This window comes from Trematomus bernacchii, unplaced genomic scaffold (genome assembly GCF_902827165.1).
Source record: "Trematomus bernacchii unplaced genomic scaffold, fTreBer1.1, whole genome shotgun sequence".
Classification (NCBI taxonomy): Eukaryota; Metazoa; Chordata; class Actinopteri; order Perciformes; family Nototheniidae; genus Trematomus; species Trematomus bernacchii.
The window spans coordinates 5,216,704-5,240,863 of record NW_022987409.1 but is presented as its reverse complement, the minus strand read 5'-3'; the positions used below and the strand labels follow the sequence as shown (position 1 = coordinate 5,240,863).

Sequence of the window (24,160 nt, the reverse complement as noted above, 5' to 3'; positions counted from 1 at the left end):
CCTTTGACTCACAGGACTTAATCATGAGTTTCACAAATGGTCGCATTTTTATTAGCGTGAGCACATGATTGGACTATAATCTGGTTTAGATATGCATTACTCTTTTAGTGTTTTGTCCGAGTTGGGAGTTTCAGTCACCTCGGCTGTAGATTGGGTTCAGGTTAGTTTTTCCAATCCAATTTGGGGGGACAGTGATTTGATTTGACAACCTCTGCTGCCGCCACCTCGCTAAAGCACTGGTTACCTGTAGACACACAACCAACATACATCCATTCCCAACCATAAAAGGGCAATGTGTTTATTTTCAAAGCATGAATCTCTTTTTCAGCAGGTCTTCAGGTACTTAAAATAAAATAATCACATTTTCAAGGGTGCATAAAAAAAGTTTGAATAAGGTCCAGGCCAATTCAAATTCCCTGAGCAGGAACACCCCGAGGGCTCTCACTCTGTTTCGGAGGGTAATAGAAACACTTCTGTAACGGTACAAAGCCATTCAACAGGCAGAACCCTCTGTTTTTACATTGTTAAGCCTCTATAATCCATTCATTATTTAAAAAATATCTCATAAAAGATTCCTGTCAATCTAATGGTCACATGTGGAGTTTCTTGGTAACTACCAGTATGATCTGTGCTGACCTTAAACATACTATACAACAGACTATATATAAGCTATTTGTTTACATCCTTGTTTTTAGATAATAGTCTTCTTCATACTGCCTTTGCTGGTGTAAAGTCCCTTACACATAGATTAGTGTCAGTGGATGATTTAAACAGTAACACTTTATAGTAAGTTACATATTCACCATTAACTAATTGCTTATACGAATGCACATTGGCTTTATATTTGTTATAAATCATGCTGTCAATGCCGTATCTGCCTTATGATATTTAACAGCTACTAACTAGACCATTAACTAAGAGTTTTCCTTCAATAACCACTAAAAGCTGTAAGGAAGTTTTGTAAATAAAATATAATATGCTTTGCTCAATATGGGCCTTATTAAGAGGTAGTACCATAAGTATAGTCATTCTCCTTTAAAACACTTAAATGTGGTCATTTTTCATGAAATGAAACTAAAACTGTTGACTTTAAATCATTCTACAGTGAGATCTTTGCTCATAACTAATTCATAAGAGGTTTGACACTTATTAACCCACACAGGTTTCCAGTTGCCTTCTCTTCACACTTAGTAAATCCATTATGGCACTCTACTGCTTCAACTACTGCTTCATTTCTCAGCCCCGGACGCTGCCACTCGTGCACCACAACCTTATGAGGTCCTTACTAAATACAGCATGATACAATCTTAATACTAAGTTATACTCAGAACAACTTCCTTACTTATTATCAACAAGCAGTCATAGGGAGTTTACTCAGAAATAAATCATAGTTAATGGCCTCGTAGTTGTTGCAATGGTCTTCCTGAGTAAGTGCCATGTAGTGACTAAAATAGAGCCAATATGCATGCTCCTAGTAAAGTCTTAAAATAAAGTTCAAGGTTCTTTATTTGTCAAACGAACATAGCTACAGTGTAGTTATGTCGATGAAAATCTTGTGTCACCGGCATACCATAGTTTTTATATTGCAATATCAATTAATGTCCTCATACATATTTTTCTGCGATATCAGTCTATGGGTAAAATAATTTTTTTTACCACTTCACAATACATTTATCTAATGTATCAAAAAGTAATCACTTTAATGTAAAAGAATCATGGTAAAATCTGATACAACCATCAAGATTGATCCTCGATATAGGCCCAATACGCCCTTGGTATTAAAGGAGTAAACCGTTTGTCTGGTGGTAGACCATTACAATTATTTTCAAATAAATATTGTCCTATTGCCCACATTGACTAATCATTCAACGACATTTAACATTCAGAAAGACACACTTTGCAAGCTGTTTTTCTACCATAGTAACAACCAACGCAGTACATGATGAGGTGTTACGTGTGGTCAGCATCCGTCTCCTTCTTGGCAGGATCTGCATTTTAAAGCAGTCCTTGTCAAACTCTGTGAACTCCATACTTATTAACATATTTATTCATCAGAATAAATCGAGGTGATTGAGAGAGAAGTGGCAGAGGGAATTTCTCCCAAGTTAAAACCTTTTTTCCAAAGTCCCATGAGGCCGGGCTGTCTTCAGGCTTCTTCTGTCATCCTTACATCTTCACTTTGTTGTCTTCTCTTCTGGTCCTAAATGAGATGTGGTGTAATATAACACTCAGGGCACTCTTCACTGTGCCATCACTAATCACCAGACCCTTACCAGTTTTATCATAATTAACAGATCAAAGAAGCAGAGAGAAGGGCACTCATACATTATTAAAGTAAGTGTGTGTGTGTGTGCGACATAAGTAATTGAAGTGTTATTAAGAGCACATTTCGCTAGTTACAGTAGGATTAGATATTTCATCACAGATTAAATTGTAGAAATTGTTCTCTGATTAATGTTTTCCACTCATCTTATTTGGATTTGCTCAAGCTTTTTTCTCACTTTGTCAAGATCATTATTTTCCAAGATGACCCTGAAGGCCTCTTCTGATGTACCTTCCTGCTCAGATACATACTTACACAAAGCTGCATTCAGCTCTACGGTCAAATAGGCAAATGTGCACCAAAGACATTTTTTCTACAAAATGCTTTCGTTGCATTAGAAAAAGCTCTTCACATATCATCCCAGATGGAAAATGGCAGACTTCTCCTCTAATAATGTGTCTCAGACTCAGAATCAGAAACCATTCAGCAACAATTATTTAGATTTTCTTTGGTTGGAGGACATGTACTGAAACTTAACTACGCTCATCCATCTGCTCAGCCACTTTGTGTGCGGTGTTGACATTATATTATGCACTAATTGTAGGTTTTTAAAATTCCTACTCTGTGCTAATGACTATCATCAAGTTGCCGCTCTTTATTCATTGCTGCAATGTTCAAAGTTTAATTTGAGGTAGCTTCTATTTTATATCTTGCTATTGTTTTAGTAATTTTGTCTCGTCAGCATCACATCTGTCGATACAAAAATAACCTTTTATTTGTCTATTTGTCTCCATCCCTCATCTTTTCAGCTGTCACTTTAATTCTCTCTCTAGGGGCTGTAATAAACCTGTAGTTAGCTGTTTAAAACCTTGTGCATTTTAGACTAAATGGCCCCGGGCGTCTCTCTGCCTGCTGTTGGGGCTTACGGCCAATGGGCCTTAAAATGACTTAATTTCCTATCTGCCTCCTGGGGGAGCTTTTAGGGGAGCTAAAAGCCGGTCACAGCCCGCAGAGAGGGAGTATCAGGAACGCCTCGGGCTGGTGTGGACCCCGACTGAATCAAAAACACTATCGCTTTAATTGCCATGGGCAGAATACACTGAAGGGTGTCTCATGGTGGTCCGGTGTGGAGTTAGAAATGATATGTCCATCACAATTTCCAAACAAACAACTTTTTTCTCAAGGCACAAACAGTGCAAAGTTAATATCATACAAGGAAAAAAGAAAAACACTTGATCATATTCACATTTTAAAAATAGAACCACATAATTGAGTGCATATTTCTTTGAAAAATCCATTCAAACTACTGATAAATTATCAAAATAGTTGCCAATAGGCTTACCCAGACTTCAAGCTTGCCTCTAAATTGTTTAGTCATGAGGTGTACATATAACTAGATTGTTCTGTTCATATATTTAGACATGGAGTAGCATGATCTCGAGGTAAATAGAGCCATAAGCTGATTATAAGTCTTATTGTCATCTCATCACCATTGATTTTTACTTTGTCTTATCATTTGACCTTGCAATACACAGGTAAATGATGGGATTCAACGAGGTACTTATCAATCCTGTCAGACAGTTGCCTTCAAAACAGCAAAGCGAAGTGCTCTAGTCCATTATTTTATTTCAAAAATATTTACTAACCTTTATCACTAATTGGCAGAATTGTTCATGGCTAATATTAACACTCAGGCAAGGTTAAAATAAAAAAAGTAAAAACTGGTGTGTGTGTGTGTGTGTGTGTGTGTGTGATGTGTGTGTGTGTGTGTGTGTGTGTGTGTGTGTGTGTGTGTGTGTGTGTGTGTGTGTGTGTGTGTGTGTGTGTGTGTGTGTGTGTGTGTGTGTGTGGTGTGTGTGTGTGTGTGTGTGTGTGTGTGTGTGTGTGTGTGTGTGTGTGTGTGTGTGTGTGTGTGTGTGTGTGTGTGTGTGTGTGTGTGTGTGTGTGTGTGTGTGTGTGTGTGTGTGTGTGTGTGTGTGTGTGTGTGTGTGTGTGTGTGTGTGTGTGTGTGTGTGTGTGTGTGTGTGTGTGTGTGTGTGTGTGTGTGTGTTGGTTTCTCAGCAGCTGTTTGCTATTCCTCCCTCAGCTCTATATATATTGACGTGATTGTATAGGATGGTTCCTTTAAGGGGAGCCAAGGCTGACTCCTGCCCTCAAGGTCACTTTGCCATACTGAAATCAAAAGCCCTCAGTGATTGATGCACAGAGCTGCAAGACTGAAAAGTGTAATTGATTCATGGAGGAAAGAGAGCGCTGTGTGTGTGCGCTGGGGAAAAAAAGAGACAATGGATGGCAGTTGAGTCAATGTAGGACGGGCAAGAAAGAAACAGAGAAAGATGGAGACAAGGGAATCAGATGCACTTAATGAATGTGAGCACAGGGGCAGAAGGAGGAAGTGAAGAGTGCATGATGGTCGTCAGCTCCGTCTGAAGGCCACTGCAGAGGAGTTTACGTGTCCCAACACTGACGGCCCGTCCACACAGCAGCGTTAAAAAAATCTTCCAACGCTTCTGCCCATTCACTTTGAATGGGGTGACTTCACTTTGCCTCACTTTTCGCCGAACTGCATTGTGGGAAGCAAAGCGGAGATTTCCAGGCATCTCATAAAAGGCTTCAAAAGTTGAGCAATGTTCAACTTTTGAAGCTGAGGTGGAAGCATCAGCCAATCAAATCCCATTTATGCAAATCTGACAGTACAAGCGCTAGCCAATCAAACCGCGTGTATGCTGGGAGAGACATACCGCAGGTCATTTCCTCATATTCCAAAAAATGGAGGAGAAATTAGCGGTAGCGAATCAATCACCCGGTGCTTTATGACCAGTCCCTATTTACCTACCGGGATACAAACCGGAGGAGCCAGGCATGGAGGGAGGTGGCAGAGACAGTGGTAGGTTTTCGCCTGTTTGGGGAGTTTATATCCAGTTTACTTTGGGCTTTTTTGCTTTGTATGTCGGGGGCGGGAGATTCATGTGATTGGTTGTTGGTCGTGTTGGTCGCAAAAAATCCCCAAGCTTCAGATACGCCCACATCCAATATTTTTTTAATGCTGCTGTGTGGACGTACCGTTACTGTACAGTCAAGTGTGGAGGGCTTTGAATGGGAGTCTTTACAGTCAATAAGAACTCTGCCCTCCAGTCACGGACAGGAACTACTTCTGCTGAAATGTCTTTGTAAGGCCATTGACCTACACTGATTTCCCATCAAAGGCCAATTCCTGCTTGACATAATTTGATAGATTAGACAGGAAGACACATGGACATTTTTTTTTTTTTAATTGCCAGAATAATTTTTTTCCACGTTAGAGTGATGTGAATAATTATTGTTATTGTAATATATATTAATATTAATTATTTTAAGCAGTAAGACTATATGGTAATCTATATGTATTATCAAACATGTGCAATAACTTGCGCCTATAAATCAATATAGGTATATCCTGATAGAGAACCTTCTCTATGAAAATCAATTGACAAACCATGTATTGGTTAAAACAAAATGTTTATAACATCAAAATGATTAGGCAACATTATTGATAACAGGTCAAGCAATCAAAGAAAAATAACATCTGTTGTAGGATCCGCCTTGGCAAACATGAGGTTACATGGGTCTTTCTGTTTTTTATCACTGTAAACTGAATATCGTTTTTTGCAGTGGTCCAAACACAAAACATTTGGGCCATGGGATATTTGATGCACTGTTTTCACTGTTTATTGATATCCAATAAACTAAATCACAAATGTATAACTTTATCATATAATAATTTTCATTGATGAAAAAAAGAGTTACCTTTCAGCCGTGATTCTGATATTGTTTTTATTGAAGATTAAAGAAGCCTCTCTCAATGACAGGAACTACTTTTAGGCCATAAAAAAATCCACGTTTCAGATGTATCTCAATATTACAATGACCAAATCCCAGATCATGTTAAAATTTGATGTCATTATTCATGATATCCACAACTATATTGTTTTGTTTGCCCGTCTCATCATTATTTGTTAAACCAAACAAGGACTCACCTGACAGACGCTGAGTGAGTGTATCCCTAAAGCACTGCAGTGACGGCAGTTAATGTACTGTAAACGGAAATAAAACTGCTATAAAGCAGCTCGCCACCACTCCTCCGCTCCCTCATTATAAGTCCTCCAAACTGTCCCCAGTTAATAGGGTTGAGGTAGTTTACCAGCCCTCGAAGTCCTCATCAGCAGCATTATCACAGCGACAAACACACAGGCTCTTTTATCAGGCCTCTCCACAGCAGTGACAGCGTACAGCTCCAAAATTAGCAGCTCAGAGAGGGAGGCAGAGAGGCAAACAACATTATAACACTCTGCCAGCTGTGTCTGAACACCAGGAATACCAGTGGAGGAGATGTTGTGCAGACAGACACACAGGGTTATACACAGAGCCAAGCGTTGCCTCCACAGTGGGCTCTGCCACAGACCTTCTGAGGTGTGAAGTGTGTGCAGGGTGCAGTGCTTCTCATTAGTTACAGTAGTGTTGGCTTTGGCATCAGGAGAGATGAGGGCAGCTTGGCTCAGCCAGCAGTCAGGGCAATTTACAGGTCTGTCAGAGAGAAAGAGGTCGACCGGAGGAGAGAATTAAAGAGCATTTAGAGCTGTGAAATAGACAGCAGACGGGAGAATGAGCCGCTGGTGGATGTAGGATGCATTCCTGTTGACTTTACTGCAGGGTTTTTATGATGGGGATCTAATGCGTTTGATTTGTTATGCAACACCTGGCAGAAAACCATGAGTCTGGGGTTGTGTGTTTTGAGGTGATGTGAGTTTATTTGTCATGTTAAGTTGGAGACTTCTCCCAGGTTTAGTAGCAGAGCTCTTGGCAAATGCATGATAGCGTCAGGATTTGTGTTTAGTGCCATGATAATCTTGTTTATTACGGTGTTATTGTTTGACTCTTGTATTGCAAATGAACGCTCAGATCTTTCATTGGTGTTTTTGTGTACATATCTGAATCTTCTGCTATTTTTTAATCTGCTTGTGTTAAGCAAGACTGCGATATTTTTGTCATAAACAAGCATTTGAAATGGACTTCCAGTGCAGGACACGGAGACTGGGAGTGTCAAGAGGCTAGGCTTTTTAACCTCGGTGCAAAAACTGAACAAACAGCAACAACTTGATGAAAAGATTCTTAATGGCAGTGTTGTTGAAGTCATTGTGCTGTCAGACTGACTGCTGGGTCACAGAACGCTCTGCTCTCCTCTCTCCTCAGACAGGACAGAAAATGAAAGAAGGATTTATAGAGAGGAGGCAGCTGGAGATGCCATGACAGCAACACGCTGTTGGAAAAAAATCTTCTACCTCAGTGTTGAACCTTAAAACGATTCCTCTTCTGGCATGACCCTCTATCATGGTGATTTATAGCCAACAGGAATGATACTGACTCTTCTCTCCTGCCCCCTTCTTTCTGCAGAGGGGATCTGTAACATGACAATGGACTCCAATGGATCGATGACGATGCCCATGTCCGACCCCAACGCCTGGGCGACAGCCATGAACAACCTGGGGATGCCTCCCATCGGGATCAGTGGACAGCAACTCATGCCAGGTACAACTCTACCCAAACTTCACAAAGAAAGAACCAGAATCAGCTTTTTTCTACCAGCAGAGACACTGTAGCGTAATAATTGAGTTTTTGAATGTGGCTTTTATTGACACGTATTTTTACTCTCTTTTCATTTCATTAGAGGAGAAATGTTAGGATTATTTTACTGTACGTTTGTATTTTTCCAAATGTTTATAGACGGCCTAAAGGAAATTCAATGGAGAAAATGTATCAAAAACCTCAGTTGTTGTTTCCAAAGTCTCGTTGTCTTACCTTTAGAATAATAAATAATCTTTGGTGCCATTGATGTCCTTAAATTGTAAACTGTAATTGCCACCAAGCTGAAATGAATGTAGAATATGAACCCCTGCCACTCATGTTATTTAGTTATCATGACTTTACAGCAACAAAACAAAGACATACACATATATAACTTACTAATTTCTACTGCTTTATTTAATGATATACTCAATAGAGAGCTGAGCTCAGCACGTTATCATGAAACAAAGTCTATTGTCATATAATAGCTGTTTAATAATGGGTAACCACACATTTGTGGGAATTAAAACAATGCCATTGTATCCATCTGATTCTTTATCTTATATTATAAAACCTCAAGGAGCATTTAGTAAGCACAAGGTTGAGCTACTGTATTCTGATCTGCCACTAAGATATGCAGCCGTACCGATTGCTCTGCTGTCTTTTACATTAGGTTCAGCAGCACCCTCCCACTCTCCATCTCTGAAGAGTTACTCTGCCATGTCTTTCTCTACCCTCCAGTGGAAAGCCTTTCCCTAAAGCCTTTTATAAATCACTTCCCACTTCTTAGCTGAAATGCACTTTCATATTTGAAATATGCCAGGCATATGTGTATGTATGCGTGTGTGTGTAGATGCTACTACACACACACACACACACACATATACTCGCTTGGAGACAAACTGTCTCCCAAATGCACTCCTCGAGAAATATTAAGTGAAGCGCACACACGCTCAGGTCTGGTGTATTTCATAAATGGTAAACAAAAGCCTTTTTACTGAGGAGAGAGAGAGAATGTATAGGTGTACAGGAACAGCAGAGGAGCTGAACCTGGTGTAGAGGTGAGGGTTGGATCCTCGACACAAGTATCTGTCTTTCCAGTGTGTCCAAACCAATCTTATGTCTGTTTTTCTGAAGAACCTGGCACTGAATGTGCCAGAGCCCTGAAGTTTGAACTGAATGTGCCAACTTCCTACTCTTGGGTTTATTTGCAGTGCTTTAAGGTCTTTTGACAGCAGATAGTTGAACCTTCTACAGCAGGAAAATCACAGATGTAACTTATAACGTTGATTAAGTGTGTCATTTAGCCGTGCCAGTGATACAGCATGTGCAACACCAGAGCCCTGAAACTGGCATGCATGAATCATTTCAGCAATTAGTGATGTTAAACACACCTGTGTTTGGCAAGTCAGAATGCCTGCTGCAAGAAAGGTCAAGTAAACTGCTCTCACATTTATTCAGACCCTCTGTCTGTTTAGGCCTCAAGCACACTTAAAACCAGGTGCTAGGGATGCATGTAATTGTCAAAATTGGGCTGTTTTGTTTACTTTCAATGTTATGTTTATATACTATATATATATTATAAACTACATTTTATAATGCCTTATCAAGTTTTGAACAATGTGATGCTGCATATAAGATATTTTAACTTTAATAGTCATTGTAATACCTCTTTGGTAATAAGAAAGACAAAGGTGTCAGAAGTATTGTTCACAGTGAGGTGTCAATCAACCACAGTCTGTACACACCCACACAGCTCTGTGAAGAGCCCTCATCAAGAGAAAATGATTAAACTGCCCTGTGTGGGTTTACCATTTATGTGCAGGGCCTTACAGCCTCAACTAGGGACAAACATCCAGTTTCAGAAGCAGTTTCAGAGGGGGAGTATAGAGAGGGAAGAAGGGAGGAGACCGTGATGGAGAGGGAGGAGACATTTCAAGAGGACAGCTGTGTCTCCATCACCTGGACTAACAGCTGGTGTTTCCCCACCTTTTCCACTGCTTCCTTTCTGTCTCCTTTCCTGTTCCCCCTCCTCACTCGCTCCCTCCCACAACAATCTAAATTACCCAACATCTCATTTATATCTCATTACTGCTGAGTCAGCCTCTTAAACCCAGAGACACATTAAAGCACATGCTGCTCATCTGCTCCCACAGAGCAGAGCTCCTTACACTCTTTACTGCTGTGAGTCACCCTGACATGCTTCTCTGCCTCCAACAGTACGTACTGTAAGAGGGATGTGTAGCCAATCCAACAACAAAGTAACACCCCTCCCCCACACTCTAGTTACCGTTGCTAGGTTGGAAAAGCTTGATAAAAAGCATGGCAACTCCGTCACTTGTGGTCCTGTTTCACCGGCTGCCTGAAGCAATACACTTTCCAGAAGCCGACAGGAAGGACTTTGACATTCCCGTCGGGAAGTAAGACATTGTGTATATCCAAATAAATAACAGCAAAAGTTACTTCAGGGCGGCACGTAGCCGGACAGAGAGTGTATGTCACTGTCAAGTATGGGTCCCTAAACAACCAAATTCCTGCGGTGGGATGTCACGTCATCGAATCCCACCACTATTCCAATGTAGAGTATCCTTCAAATTCTACCAAGGCCTGAGTCCTTAATTCAAAGGATTTTGAAGGATGCATGCGTGTGCTGTGTTTTACATTGTTAAGCTATCTGCCAAACTAGAAATCACTCATTCTAGTAATGGCAAGTAACAGATCTGCCATGTTGAAACCGCCACAAGCTTTGCACATGTTGCATTTTCTTCTCCCCCAATAAAGAATATGCTACTGTAGTAAACTTTCATTTATTTTCAACTAGGCAGTAAACAAAACGTTTCTCATTAAGTTTAGAAATTGGTTTTCCCAATGCAATGTAATCCGTCTGTAAAGATTGGGGCACAAATGTAAAGAGACTTCACATAGATATGTTAGCCATTAACAGAAGCAGGTTTTGTGGTGATGTTGTTTAGCCAACAAGAAGGTCTACAGCACACCCCTTGATCCACTCTTCACATTAGGAAAAACTAGTTTTAGCGAATGTTTCAAACAAAACACTTTCGACACACTGCTTTTTACAGTCCCTCGGATACATCTTATAGCCATCTTCACGAGTTTTCACCTGGTACCAAGTTTGATTTACTGTTATTAGCGAAATGGACAGGATTTAGGAAGGATAAATAAAATAAAGTAATTACCTAATTTATTTATATCACCTAATTATAACATTATCTAAAGCTATTTCATCTCTCCCAGATGGGACATGAAAATACTTGCATGTATACATCTCACAAATATGCTGCTCTCTTATCATCTTTCCAGACTCTAAAGGAATGTAGTATGACACACATATATATTATGTTGTATTTTCCACCCATGCATGTTTTACTTCACTCAAGCGAAATGAACTTTACTTGGCAAAGCCCAGATGAAATGTATAAGTTGGAAGAGATCCACTTAAGCTCTCTCCTCTTGCTTTCCTCTATGAGCAACTAGAAACGAGGATGTAGAAGCTCAAGATTAGCTTCCAAGAATGCCATAATAATAATTAATAATAAATGCATCTTGTATAAACTATTCAGTTCTGTATTGGATTTACTTCATGAAATGTCTGTGAACACAAAGCCTCCAGGCACATAGTTTTGCATGACAGTCTTATTCTGACTATATTCAGTTTATTCTGCAGCCAGGACTTGTTAGCAGAGCACCTTGTGCCTTTGGAGTAATCCACGTGGATTAGTTATTGATTCTCCATCATGACTGAACATCATCTTGTCTCCTTTTGGTTTCACCTCTTAACAACAGGAGAGACTTCACTGTCCCGCTCTTTGTCCTTTGCCATTTGATATGTAAGTGTGTTTGTCAATTTAACCGTTGGTCACATGTTTCCTTCATGTCGCTTTTTTTCATGTGTCAGTTTCAGGCTTATTCATTAAATAGACTGCCAGAGCCTGCGTGCTTTCCTGACACATTACAGTTTGCCTCTGTCTCATCCACTAGACTACAATGTGTTTTTTCACCACCAAGTCTTTCCTTGCCTCCAGCCAAGTGGATTTATTCAAATAGACAGCTGGATAAACAGACCACTGTGGGCAGAGCCTCGAACAATCTGCAGCTTTACAGAGCCCGCTGCACGTCTCCATTGATGACAGTTTTATTTCTATAGATGGACCGGGACCTGGTTGTGTATGTTAGAAAGTTATTGTTACATGTTTGTGTTAGGGAAGTGTTTAGATAGAAGGGGAGTTTGAACTCAGGCCATGATTCAAGTTTGTTTGTACTATATACTAGTTGGTGCACAAAGAACAGAGGAGTTTGACATCCTCTTTGATTCATAATCTTTGATTGTCTTTGTACTTCATTTGGTCTATATTGTCATTCTGTCTCTTTATACCAAAGCTACGTACTTCTGTTGTCTCGGCACATCTGCATTTCTGTCCTGGAAGAGGTATTCCTTATGCCAGGGTTTTCCCCCTATTGTTTTTCTGCTTGAAGTCTGTTTCCCTCAACAATATGAGGAGAAAGGGTGTTGCCTTTTAAGAGAGATTATCAAGGCCTCCAAGGCAAATTAGTCTTTGTGATTCTGACCCAGCCCAAGCTGTCCCCTCCAAGAAACCTCATGACATGAAGGGGAAAACCAGAGAAAATCCAAGCACCCACCCATCTTCAGAAAGCAAACGAAGCCAAAGGTGGGAAAATGTCAATAACAAGAAAAGAAAAGTTTTTAGAAATCCCGATCTTGGAACAAACGCGTAACAAATTGTGCCAGACTTCAGGAAACCGCTGAATGTAAGGAATCTGTTTAGGGCGGAGTAGGGTCTGGCATATCTCTGGAGGAGCAGTGTTTTGCATTATGTTGAGGTTCTGCCCTTTTTTAGCTTATTCTGTTTTTTATTAGGATCATAACATGCATCATCAGTTTCAATTGTGGTGATTGGTGCTTTTCTGTAGACTGCGTTGCAAACACAGAGCATAGAATAAAGTTGTTTAAGTTTCCCCAAGATCTAAACAGTAAGGTGACCTTTGTTTATCTTTTCATACAAGAGTTCAGTCAGACCAGAGAGTTCCTGTGGCATTGGAAAACTTGAGAAGTCACTGTGAGGTTTTCATTGTGGTCTGAGATTTTAAGTTTTAGTGTATGATCAAGGCTTGAGATGTACAGTTAGTATTATTTTGTTTGTTAATTGTAGATACAGTTACTTTTGAGTGAATGTCACCAATAGGTACATCCCTTATTACATTCATTCCCCTGGGTTATTGCTAAGCCAAAGTTGAGGACAAAATAAATCTCTGGATGCTCTAAAATGTATTTTATATCATGAATATTGCATGCGTTAGTCATGTCTTACTCTTAGCAAGCCCTAAAGCTGGGGAGTACAATCCCATATACTGTATATAGTGAACTGTGAGAACAGAGCAGAAATGTGAACAGTAACGGCAAGAATCAACATCTGGTTTTTACATATTCGACAGATGACAGACCGTGAGACTATATCCTTTTCCAGGAGTGTTCGCCCAACCTTCATCAGCGCTCTCTGTAGCACCTCCTGCCTGTAAGCAGAACCAGATGTAAAGCTATAGAGTTCCTGCTTTTTCTATTCCTCTCAAAATACAGACCTCCCAAGATGTTTTTTTATTATAAAATACATGACAGTATGTGTTGAATAACTGTTCTTATATTATTCTCCACACATTTGGTATGATCCAAGGACTCCAGTGGTCCTAGAGTTGTTTGGCTTTGGAGAATGAACCAGTGGGTATTTCTCAATGTCGAGGAAGGCTCCTCCAGAGCCACTATTTCAAGGATGCTACGTTATCGAGTCCCGCCGAAGGACTGTTCCAATGTCCAGGATCCTTGGAATTCTACCGAGGCCGGCGTCCTTCGTTGCGGGAAATTTCGAGGCTGCACATGTGTATCCTCCGCGGTCTTAAAATCCCCACAATGCTTTGCGCACAGACCAATTTCCAAAATCTTTGGCGGAAATCGCGCTCCATTTAAAGCGGGGCCTCGCATATGACGCACACCTGTTAGCCTGTTCCACCATTCTTCGTTTTCCGATGCTAGGAAGGATTCTTGCCTCGCTTCTGAAGGACCTGACTCGGCATAGTTTATATTCTAAAATTAATTCATAGCATTCTATTTCCATGTAAATTACTGCTTTATTTAATTGTTATTGCTATTTAACTGTATTTTATTTTATTACGGTGTAAAAGATTTTGTGTTTTATATTAGATTTCTTGTTTTTTATATTTTATGTATGCACCATGACATCAAGTCAAATTCCTAGTATGTGCGAACCTACCTGGCAATAAACCTGTTTCTGATTCTGATTCTGATTCTGAAGATGTCCTACCAAGGAAGCGTCCTCGACATTGAGAAACACCCACTGTCTTAGATCAGTGTTTAGAGAAGTGCTCTTAAAGAGATTTCAGATTCTTTCATTCAGTCCCGATTTGGTGAACACATCCAGTATTTCACAGAAAAAGAACAACATTGTTGTATATGTTTTTTCACTTAAGACATAGTGAGACCATTGAAATCTCCTGAATTTCTCCACACAACAAAAGAAGCCTTAGGCGCCAAACCACTTTTCACTCGGGGTTAGAGAAAATCAGCAGTAATGCTTTTTTCCAGTTACTAGACTTTTCTCATTTTAGTGTTTATCTGACCTTGGGAGTGAAGTGTATTTTGTCTGACCAATCCACAGCAGCCCAGTCCCCGCACAATATCTTATGCATGTGTGCTATGCTTCTCTAATAATAATAGATGTTTAAATTCAGAGGAATGATGAGTTTTGATGGCTATTTTACTTTTCTCTCATGAGTCAAAACCGCTCATTGAACAAAAGAAAAATGTGAGGAACCCACACAAAATATAGTGAGGGCCACACACACACCACCACCACCACCACCATAAAGAAAACATTCAGCATTTAGCACACATTTATTTGCAAGGTTATCAGAATGAATTTAGATGCACTTCTTATGCATGAATACACACACACACACACACACAAACACACACACCCTGGAGAATAGATAAGCAGGCTCCAGGGACCGACAACAGTTCCCTGAATAAACAACCACTCCTTTGTCTGCAGCTTCCCACTCGTCCTCATCTCTCTCCCCATGGTTGCCACATACCTTTCCACCACTGTACACAAATACACACACAGACACAAAACCACAGTGGAATATATGAAAACTAGAAAACGTGTCATGCCTCATAGCCATTCATCTAGACCGTGCTCCTCATGTGAATCTAGAGGGCACAGGATATGAATCAGGGTCCTCTCATTTTCACACATTAGCTCACCTGGATTAACATTAGGAAATACTTTGGCTGACAGTCATTCCCATGCCGTAAGCGTTTTCCGATCCTTGGACACTGAAAGCCGTGTCCCTTTCTGCTGACAGCTCAGAAGCAGCACTGGTACGATGCCAGAGGTTTTTGGCTGTGTGTAGGAGGACAGAGTGGATATATAGTATGTCTAGGGAAAAGAAATACAGCAGGAGTAATAGGGCTACAGAAATGGGACTTTCTGACAGTTCTTCCTATCCATGGCAGCTATATTAGATAAGTGGCTAGATGTCCTGAAAGACTAAATGTGTTATGGGAGTTTGAGTTTGGAGGTGTCCGGTAATGAAGACTGATTTTGGAAGGCAACACAAGGAAGCAGATTCTTATTTAGATATCATTAAAGTGGACCTATCATGCTATATTTGAATAATATAGTGTAGGACCATACCTATATAAGGCATATTTATACTTTTTTCTTTTCAAAAGAACCTCAGGACAGTGTTCAAATCTGGATCAGTTTTTATCAGATCCGTTGCAGCCCCTTTTTTAGAGATTTGGGTAAGGAGGAAAATAGAGATGGTTGTGTTTTCTGAGTTCCCTGGAACACCGGGGACACATATTCATGTATAAAAGACGTACAAAAGTGCATTTTGCATGATAGGTCCCCTTTAAATAAGATGGAATATGTTTTTTAAACACGGAGGGTTTTTTATGTTCCTGTAGGAGAAATTAAGTCGGAGATGTTCATATAAAAATGCAAAGAGGGTGACTTTTGGCAGATATTTGAGAGCGGCAGATTTCAGCCACTGGTAGGGTTCCAGGTGGCGTGGCATCCTCGTCTCATTAGAGAATATTATCCAGCATGCCTCACAGCATCGTTCATGTCCCCTTCAAACCCCGCCCAACCCCCACCCACCGCTGACTGCTAGAAGGGACGTTTACCCTGGAAATCAGGGGGGGGAGAGACGGTGAGAAAAAAAAGTAGGATGACATTAATAGCCCGGAGCTTCACACAATCAAATGTCAGTTCTCTCCCTGCACGCTAGATTGATGGGCAGCCTCAAAATGTAATTACTTTGAACAAACCTCCAGGAAATGGATTGTTTAACATCAGGTAGAAAGTTAGAGGAGAATTTGTGGAATAGTATTAGAAGCCGACTTTGTGTGCATGTGCGCTCGAGCGTGTTACTGTACAAGGAAAAGGTGTTGGCACGGAGATGTTTGTGGATTTCCGTTTTGAAAATAGAGACTGAAGCTCCTAGACAAGCGTGATGAGGAGGATCGTGTGTGTGTGGGTGGACCCAGCCCCAGGTTTCTTTTGTTGTTTTCTTCAAAAAGACTCTTGTGCACTCTACTAAATAAATAAAGATTGAGATAATATCCCAGTGAAGTTTCTACAGAATCAAAGAGACCTGCCCTTCCTCCCTCTCTTATTGAGTGCACAGCATAACGTCTTGTAGGACATGCTGTACCTCTGTTAAACTGTTTTTATTATTATGTTTTACTGAGTATCACCTAAGAAGACTGATACTATCAACGAGAGTAATTTAATATAAAAAATCTAAATGTATCACTTTTTTTTTTAATTGTTGCTGACAAATGCAAGAATCAAAATGAAAAAGTGCCTTTTTAAAATTGATTTTTTATTTTGTAAAATGGCAGGAAATGCTTCTTTTGATCTTATTTTTTGGCCCAAATTGAATTTGTGAATCCCTAGCTTGACTGCTTGAGTCATAAACGCCCATTTGTACATCTGTAGAAGCTCTGGATCATGAACCATCTCTCGTTATCTGATCCATCCCCAGCTGGTATTCATCAAGTTTGCTCATTGAATAAATTCAATATAATCGATCGTCTCGTAAAACTATTGTGTGTTTAATTATGTTTTCATTATAAAGCATGTGCTATCTGCCTTCAGTGTTTAAATTCACTCTGACATTTCATTCCACTCTTCATGTACCATATACCACATTGGCACTCATTCATTAGGTATTCAGTGTCTCTACATCTGTTCAAACTAAATGAGATCATTCTAAAGATCTATTTTTTCTCCCACTATTGTTTATGCTTGAACCAACAGTTCCCTTGGCTAAGACACACAGTGTACTTATTTCTTTCACACGCTCTAGGTCAGTGCTTCTCAAACCTTTTTCAGTAATGTACCCCCTTTGAAACATTTTCTCAGCCAAGTACCCCCTGACCGACCCTGAACATGTTAGAAATAATTATGTAATAATGATAGAAAACGCCGAAATAAATAATTGCAATATAGTGATGTTCCATCAGTGTGTGATTTATTAACTCCTTAATGCATACATTACAACAAACTAAGGATATTTTCATCTTTATGCATGAAAAAAAAGAACATAACAAAAATATTTTAAAACAGATCTTTTAGTAATATATGTTGACAAAATGATATATTGTGCAAAAACTATAAAATACAATACACAAATATTATGATAAAATCCACTGTGGTGCCTGATGTGCAACTATACTATCCGAAACCCCATGCATATATGAAAACAGCATTAAATTAGCGATTCCATTTCAATGTCTATTTGTTATAATCTAATATTGCAACTGGCTTCCCGCTCAGCGTGGTTCCGGGCTATAGCCTGATTTAGCTCTGGTTCTTCCTGTTTCCACCGCAGCGGAGCCGGCTCTAAGCACCGAAAACCGGTTCTTAGCTGGCCCCACTCGGCCGCACGGCAAGAACCAATACTTCACGCTTACGTCGGAGCAATAACAGTTATTGGCGAGTACGGCAAATACAAGTTGTAACAAGCAGTAGCGCTGAGCAAAGTGACTAGAACGTGACCACACACTTGTAAAAACAGAGAAGAACCAGTTAAGCACCAGAAAAGCACAAGAACGGATCTTGAACCCTTGGTGGTTCTAGGAATATTTTATATAAAATGGTGTTTTCTATTTAACTTATTGTACTATGATTATTTTTGTAATCATGCATGGTATTTTTTTAATTACTACTACTTTTTTTTTACTTTTTTTTTAATCTCACGTACCCCCTGCAGTACCCCGACGTACCCCTAGGGGTCCACATACCCATACAATATTTTTGTCCGGAAATCCATTCTTTGTTAATGTAATATTGCATATTACTTGGATAACAAAGCTAGTGTTTCTCTTCAGGTTTAATAGTTCAGATTAGATTGGCATTTACTTAGTTTACTGTAAGATTTCTGTGTCTCATTTCAATTGATGACCAGAAGTCAGACATTTAAATAGTTTACAGTCATGTACAGACAACATATTGGAGAGAATATCTGCCCTAATAAAATCAGACTATACAAAATGTGAGTGAAGTTGTGAACTATAAGGTGTAGTTAGGGATACTGTTTTTAACTACAGCTGTATTTGATGTTAAACCTTACAGGAGGGATGGTGGGTTTGTGTGGCTCGAACACTTTAAAGCCTTTGGATTTGTTCTAGTATTAGATCAAACATCTGTGAGGGAGGCGCCCCGATGACCCGCTCACCCACTCGTCCCTGTAGCATTACAGATTAGTGGATGGTGAATGAAGCCGCCTGACTGCTTGTCTTTTTAATATTTATGAAAGTGTAGCCCAGTGCTCCGTGGTAGCCTCTGCTTATTAACCTCATCCACACCCACCTTCATATGATTGGACTACAAATGTAATTCAGGATTGATTTCAAAATCTTATTGATCCCCTTTAATGCAACTGCTGGATTTGTGAGATTAAAGATTCTTTCTTCAATGTTTTCGCTATGATTGCTACACCACCGGGAGCAAAAGTAGATGGTTGCAGGCAACAAATGACCCAGGTCAACTTCAAACCCAGGACATTTCCATTACATCGAATGCACCTTATTGAACTGAGATGCAGTGAAAAAGCAATATAGTAATTCTAACAATTTTCTTTCTTGGGTTCAGAAGCAAAATAAACTCATAAAAGGTAAATCAACCTGTTTTCTATCTGAGCTTACTATTTGAACTATGAACTTCTAAACATGTGACTGTTTCTACAGACGATGCACAATTAGACTCACTTATTCGATGGTCAATTGCCTGAAAATAAAAAAATTATTACTTAAAGCTAACATTATTCCAATATCCATCCCCCTGCGCAATTGTAAAATGCACCATTGTAAAATAATTGCCTAAAGGATGGCAACATAAACTCCTGCTGTCATTACTCTTACTTTTACTACTGGTTGGCATATGAGAAAAGGTTCTGACTGCAGCCTAAACAAATGATGAAAATGGAAACATCATACCTCATTGATTTAAGTGGAGCGCCTGCCCGTGGTGCTCCTAAAACTTAATCGGTTGGTGTCACGGGTGGCAGCTGTTACAGAAAATGAAGGGGAAGTATTTATTTCTGTCATGTCGCCTATACTGAACCGACTATTATGCTTAAACAAATGTAAACTATACTATAACAAATTGTATATTTGGAACATAACAGGAAATCCTTAAGAAAATGGCATAAATACTTACATTGGAGGAAGTGTACTAGTGCATGTTCATCTGTGTCTACTTACAGCAAACATTGTAATGAGTAGCAGAGCGGGGGGGGAGGAGGAAATAATGGTATGTTGGAGATGAAACATGTCCTCAAGCTACATTGTTGAAAGTGGAGATGAGAGAGCTGGAAATCCTTAGGAAGAAGTCAATAATCTCCTTTATTACATGCAGCTCTGTGCTACATGCTTGCTTCAGGTCTCCGGCTCTTAATAGACGAGGATAAATAGATAGACACACACACACAAGGGAACACGAGAAGCAATGCGGTGAAATTGCACCACCCATGCCCTGATGAAACCAGATAATTTCCTCCATGTGAGCTGAAATCTAGTTTGCTTTGCATCCATCTCTGACAGATGAACTCATAAGCATGTTTCCTAATTCTACCACGGGAACAGTAGAGCGTTGGCTCAGGAGAAAATGGAGTATGATTTCCCAGAAATACAAATCCATAGATATTTTTACATTGTTTTGTTCTTCCCACAACGCTGCATTCTTGATGTATCCTCTGTTTTGTTTCCTCAGCCCTTTTCTATGTTAAGTGTTTGGCATTCAGGCTGGTTATTGAGCCGTCCTCACGTCTTCCATCCACCCTTTTCTTATCTTCCTTCCTGCTATCCATCTAACTTTCGTTCACCTTAACGTGCAGAATAAGCCATCAATCGACTGGCAAATAGGGTCCTTCTTATCACCTGTTTCCTCTCACTCAGACACCTGGTTAGAGACTAATGCTGAGGTCATCAATAGACACATAGCCTCCATCTATTCCCCCTTTAATGAAGCTCTTTATTTCACTTATAAAGAGAATTCTCCTATGGAGTCTCTTCCCCTTTTTTTCATCCATCCCCCATTTTTATCAGTCAAACGTCTTCAGTGCACTCTCTCTGGCTCCAGGGACATACTCTTGAGTCCTCTGTTATGTGCATATTTCCAACCCTATTCTAGTTCAATGAATGTAATTTAATTCACAATTCTCTCTCTTTAGAGGAAATTGCCTGTAAGGAAATGTAGTGTCTATTTTCGCTTGTCCGCTTTATTTCTCTTTCAGTGAATGTATTGCTATTTAACACCAAAAAAAGGCCATATTGCATTGGAACCCGTATAATGTGCGTTGTTGTAATTCTCTGTCAAAAACGAACATCTCAATAAACAGGATATTTACTATTTGGAGCAGAAATGTAAGTTCTAAGCAAGGTCTTTTTACATTTTGAGAAACTAAAATTTGGTCAGTTTTGGTTCACTTTCTGACTATATGTTTATTAATATGTTCGTACAGGTAAGGGTGATTTTGGACTGGACTAAAGTATAGTGAAAGTTATATCTAATGTTTGAACGCCATATTTCAAAACATGAGGAGGGTTAGTAGTTAGTTGTTGTTAATCTAATTTTAATATATTATTTATTAAGGTAGAATAAATGGCTGTGATTACTCCCAGATTCAACTTGCTTCTTTATTTAATAGTTTCATAATTTGTATTTCATCAACTGCGTCTTATAACGCCTTCTGTAATGTTTTTCCTTGTGGTTCATATATTAATGCTACTACACGTCTAGTATATTACAGCGTGTGTATAATCTCTAGTGAAGGATTGGTTTTAGCGAGCCGTGCTCATGCATGCACACACACAGGTGCATAAACATTACACACCCTGCGGCATAATTGTCAACTACAAATCCTCTGCAGGTGACAGTGTGCACACAGGCACATGCTGGAAGGCAGCATCATTTCCATTTCAAAAAGCTCCATACTGGGAGGCGTGCTCACATAAAAGCATATTTGGTAGAAATGGATCTCTGTGTGTGTGTGTGTGTGTGTGTGTGTGTGTGTGTGTGTGTGTGTGTGTGTGTGTGTGTGTGTGTGTGTGTGTGTGTGTGTGTGTGTGTGTGTGTGTGTGTGTGTGTGTGTGTGTGTGTGTGTGTGTGTGTGTGTGTGTGTGTGTGTGTGTGTGTGTGTGTGTGTGTGTGTGTGTGTGTGTGTGTGTGTGTGTGTGTGTGTGTGTGTGTGTGTGTGTGTGTGTGTGTGTGTGTGTGTGTGTGTGTGTGTGTGTGTGTGTGTGTGTGTGTGTGTGTGTTTTCCCATGGGCAATGTAAATCAATATTGTAAATATAAGCCTCTCTGTGACGCAGGTTTTACATCCAACTGTGTATATATCTAAAAGGTCATCAGTCAAACAGCATTAGTGACAGAGAGGGTGAGAAACTTCTTCAACTATTCATGTTTTTATGAGATGATTGATCTCTGAATGGCTGTGTATTCCATAATGAGTAGGCTGGCGTGAAATAAGTGCACAATTTAAAAGATTTTGTTCAGGATTATGCGATACCCGACCAAAGGTGAGCTGTTGAAAACAAGTCTGTATTTAAATCTTACCGTGTAGGTGTTCCCTTCTTTCCCAGAAAGGAACAGCTTTGTGATCTAATTTATTTGTCTTCTCCTGCTTCCAGATTTCGATCCCAGCCTTGGCATGATGGGTGGAATCACCCCCATGAATCCCATGATGCCCGGCCTCGGCATGGTGTTCAATCCCCTCTCCCAGGATCTGCCAGTTGTCAAGGAGATCATCCACTGCACGACCTGCACCCTCTTCCCCCCCAACCCCAGTAAGTCAAATCAAGTTAATCGTACACTACAGTGTCTGCATGCACAGGAGTCACATCACAAAGCCCTATACATGTTGTATTATGACATTATTGGGACCTTGGAGACGGCTTCTACACATGGGAAATACCATGACAGGGTCCAATGTACCTTAGAAGGCTTTCACTATATCATTGTCTTCCCTAAGCATACATAAGTGCTTAGTAGTTTTGAAGAGTTTTTTTGTTGATTTAGCTTGACTGTACTGTGGTTGTGATTTATCTAAGGTCACATTATATTATTGGAGGTACAGCAAACGATTATTGTCATTATCAATTCACCTGACAATTACTGTTTCATAAAGCAATTAATAAGTGGTTCCTGTAAACATCAGAAACTGGTGAAAAAAACACAATTAAAAGTTACCAGAGCCGAGGACAGCATTTAGAAATTGGTTGTTTGTCCAACATTTTATAACCCAATGATACTATCTGTGATATTGTAGACGACATCCAAACCGACTGTTACCAGATACATTTCAGCTTGAAACAGCTCTAAACATTTGACATCTTTTGCCAAAAGATCTGCTCAATTTTCCCTGCATGCAAAAAAAGAAAGGTGAATTGACAAATGAGTGTGGTTGTGGCAGATGTCAGAATGTAATATATTTGTTCAGATCTCAGCGAAGACTTGAGATTACGCTTTTGTAGCATATATCAAAACCAAAAATGTTATTGAAAATGTGTTCTGTCTTGGTGTTTCAATATAGGAAACATCAGTCATCGTGTTTTTCCCCTTTATTTGTTTCTCTCATCTTTTTGCCCAGCGACTAACCTAAACAACATGAATTGCATTTACATCCACACAAATAGCATTCAGCGCCTTGCTCAAGCTGTTGTTTAAATTTGTCTCATCTGCACCTTCCAATTATCCAGTGTTAGAAAATAAATAGTGGGGGGTTTGTTTTTGATTGATCCCACCACACACGTATGAAACAGTTTTCCTTCAGATGTGCTTGCTTGTCTGCTGTGTGCATTGTGGCTCATTAAATACTGTTACTGTCACAATCTGGTGGAGAAGATGAAGCTGATTAGAAGTTAGGAATGTCTATTGAGATTGGCGTTTGTTTAGGTAAATGAGCAACGTACTTTGTGACAATAAAACCCTGAGGCTGTGTGAGGAATCAGATCAACAACATGAGAGCCTGTCAAGATCACTCTATGACACAAATACATCTGTGTTGAGTGGCCTATATACAAATAATTACAAAATGAATATCAAGGCTCAATACTGATGCATGGACACACTTACTTGTTGGCATTTCTCATCTTCAAACTGAACTTTCAACCTTCTCTACCACTTTTCCTCTGTCCCAGTTACTCTTCACTCACTTTTTGATCTGATCTCTTCTTAAGATCTTCTTTACTGTCACCTATTTCAGTGACACAAAAAAGTTAATCTCTAAGCCAAGTTTTTTATTAGGCAGACATCTGAGGAAAAATGCCAAGGCTTGATCCTTCTCATGAAAGTAAAATAACTGTGTAAGATTCAGCTCCACATTGTACACTAAGCCAATGGGAAAAGGTTGTGCCCTCAAAGAACATCCACCTCAGTCTGTGGGTAGTCAGCAGCTCCTTGTAGCAAATTTCAAGGCAAGGGTCCGGACTAGAAGCAATTCAAAGACAAACAGACTGGTTCGTTTTATGCATTGGTTTACAATTCATTCAGGATTGCATCTCTGCTTCATGCCAGGCAGCAATGTAGTTATGTTGTGTTGGTTTTAAGCCACATGTGAAGCAGTCGGGATTATTTGCTTCTCTACATGCAAAGTCTAGAGCAGGCACGGGATCCAAACAGGTGAATTTGTGCAGAAGAGGGAACTGAGCCTGAAGGCAAATAGTCCTTCCC

General features: G+C 39.8%; 1 protein-coding gene across 5 annotated transcripts in view; it reads left to right on the top strand.

Moving 5' to 3' along the window:
- enox2 (ecto-NOX disulfide-thiol exchanger 2) overlaps positions 1–24,160 on the top strand; it is a 173,512-nt gene that overhangs the window by 110,182 nt on the left and 39,170 nt on the right. For all 5 annotated transcript variants that reach the window (XM_034138189.1, XM_034138166.1, XM_034138171.1 and 2 more), the window contains 2 exons: positions 7,694–7,828; positions 22,120–22,275. In XM_034138189.1, the coding sequence (XP_033994080.1) occupies positions 7,694–7,828; positions 22,120–22,275 (291 nt within the window). The remainder of the gene's footprint in view (positions 1–7,693; positions 7,829–22,119; positions 22,276–24,160) is intronic.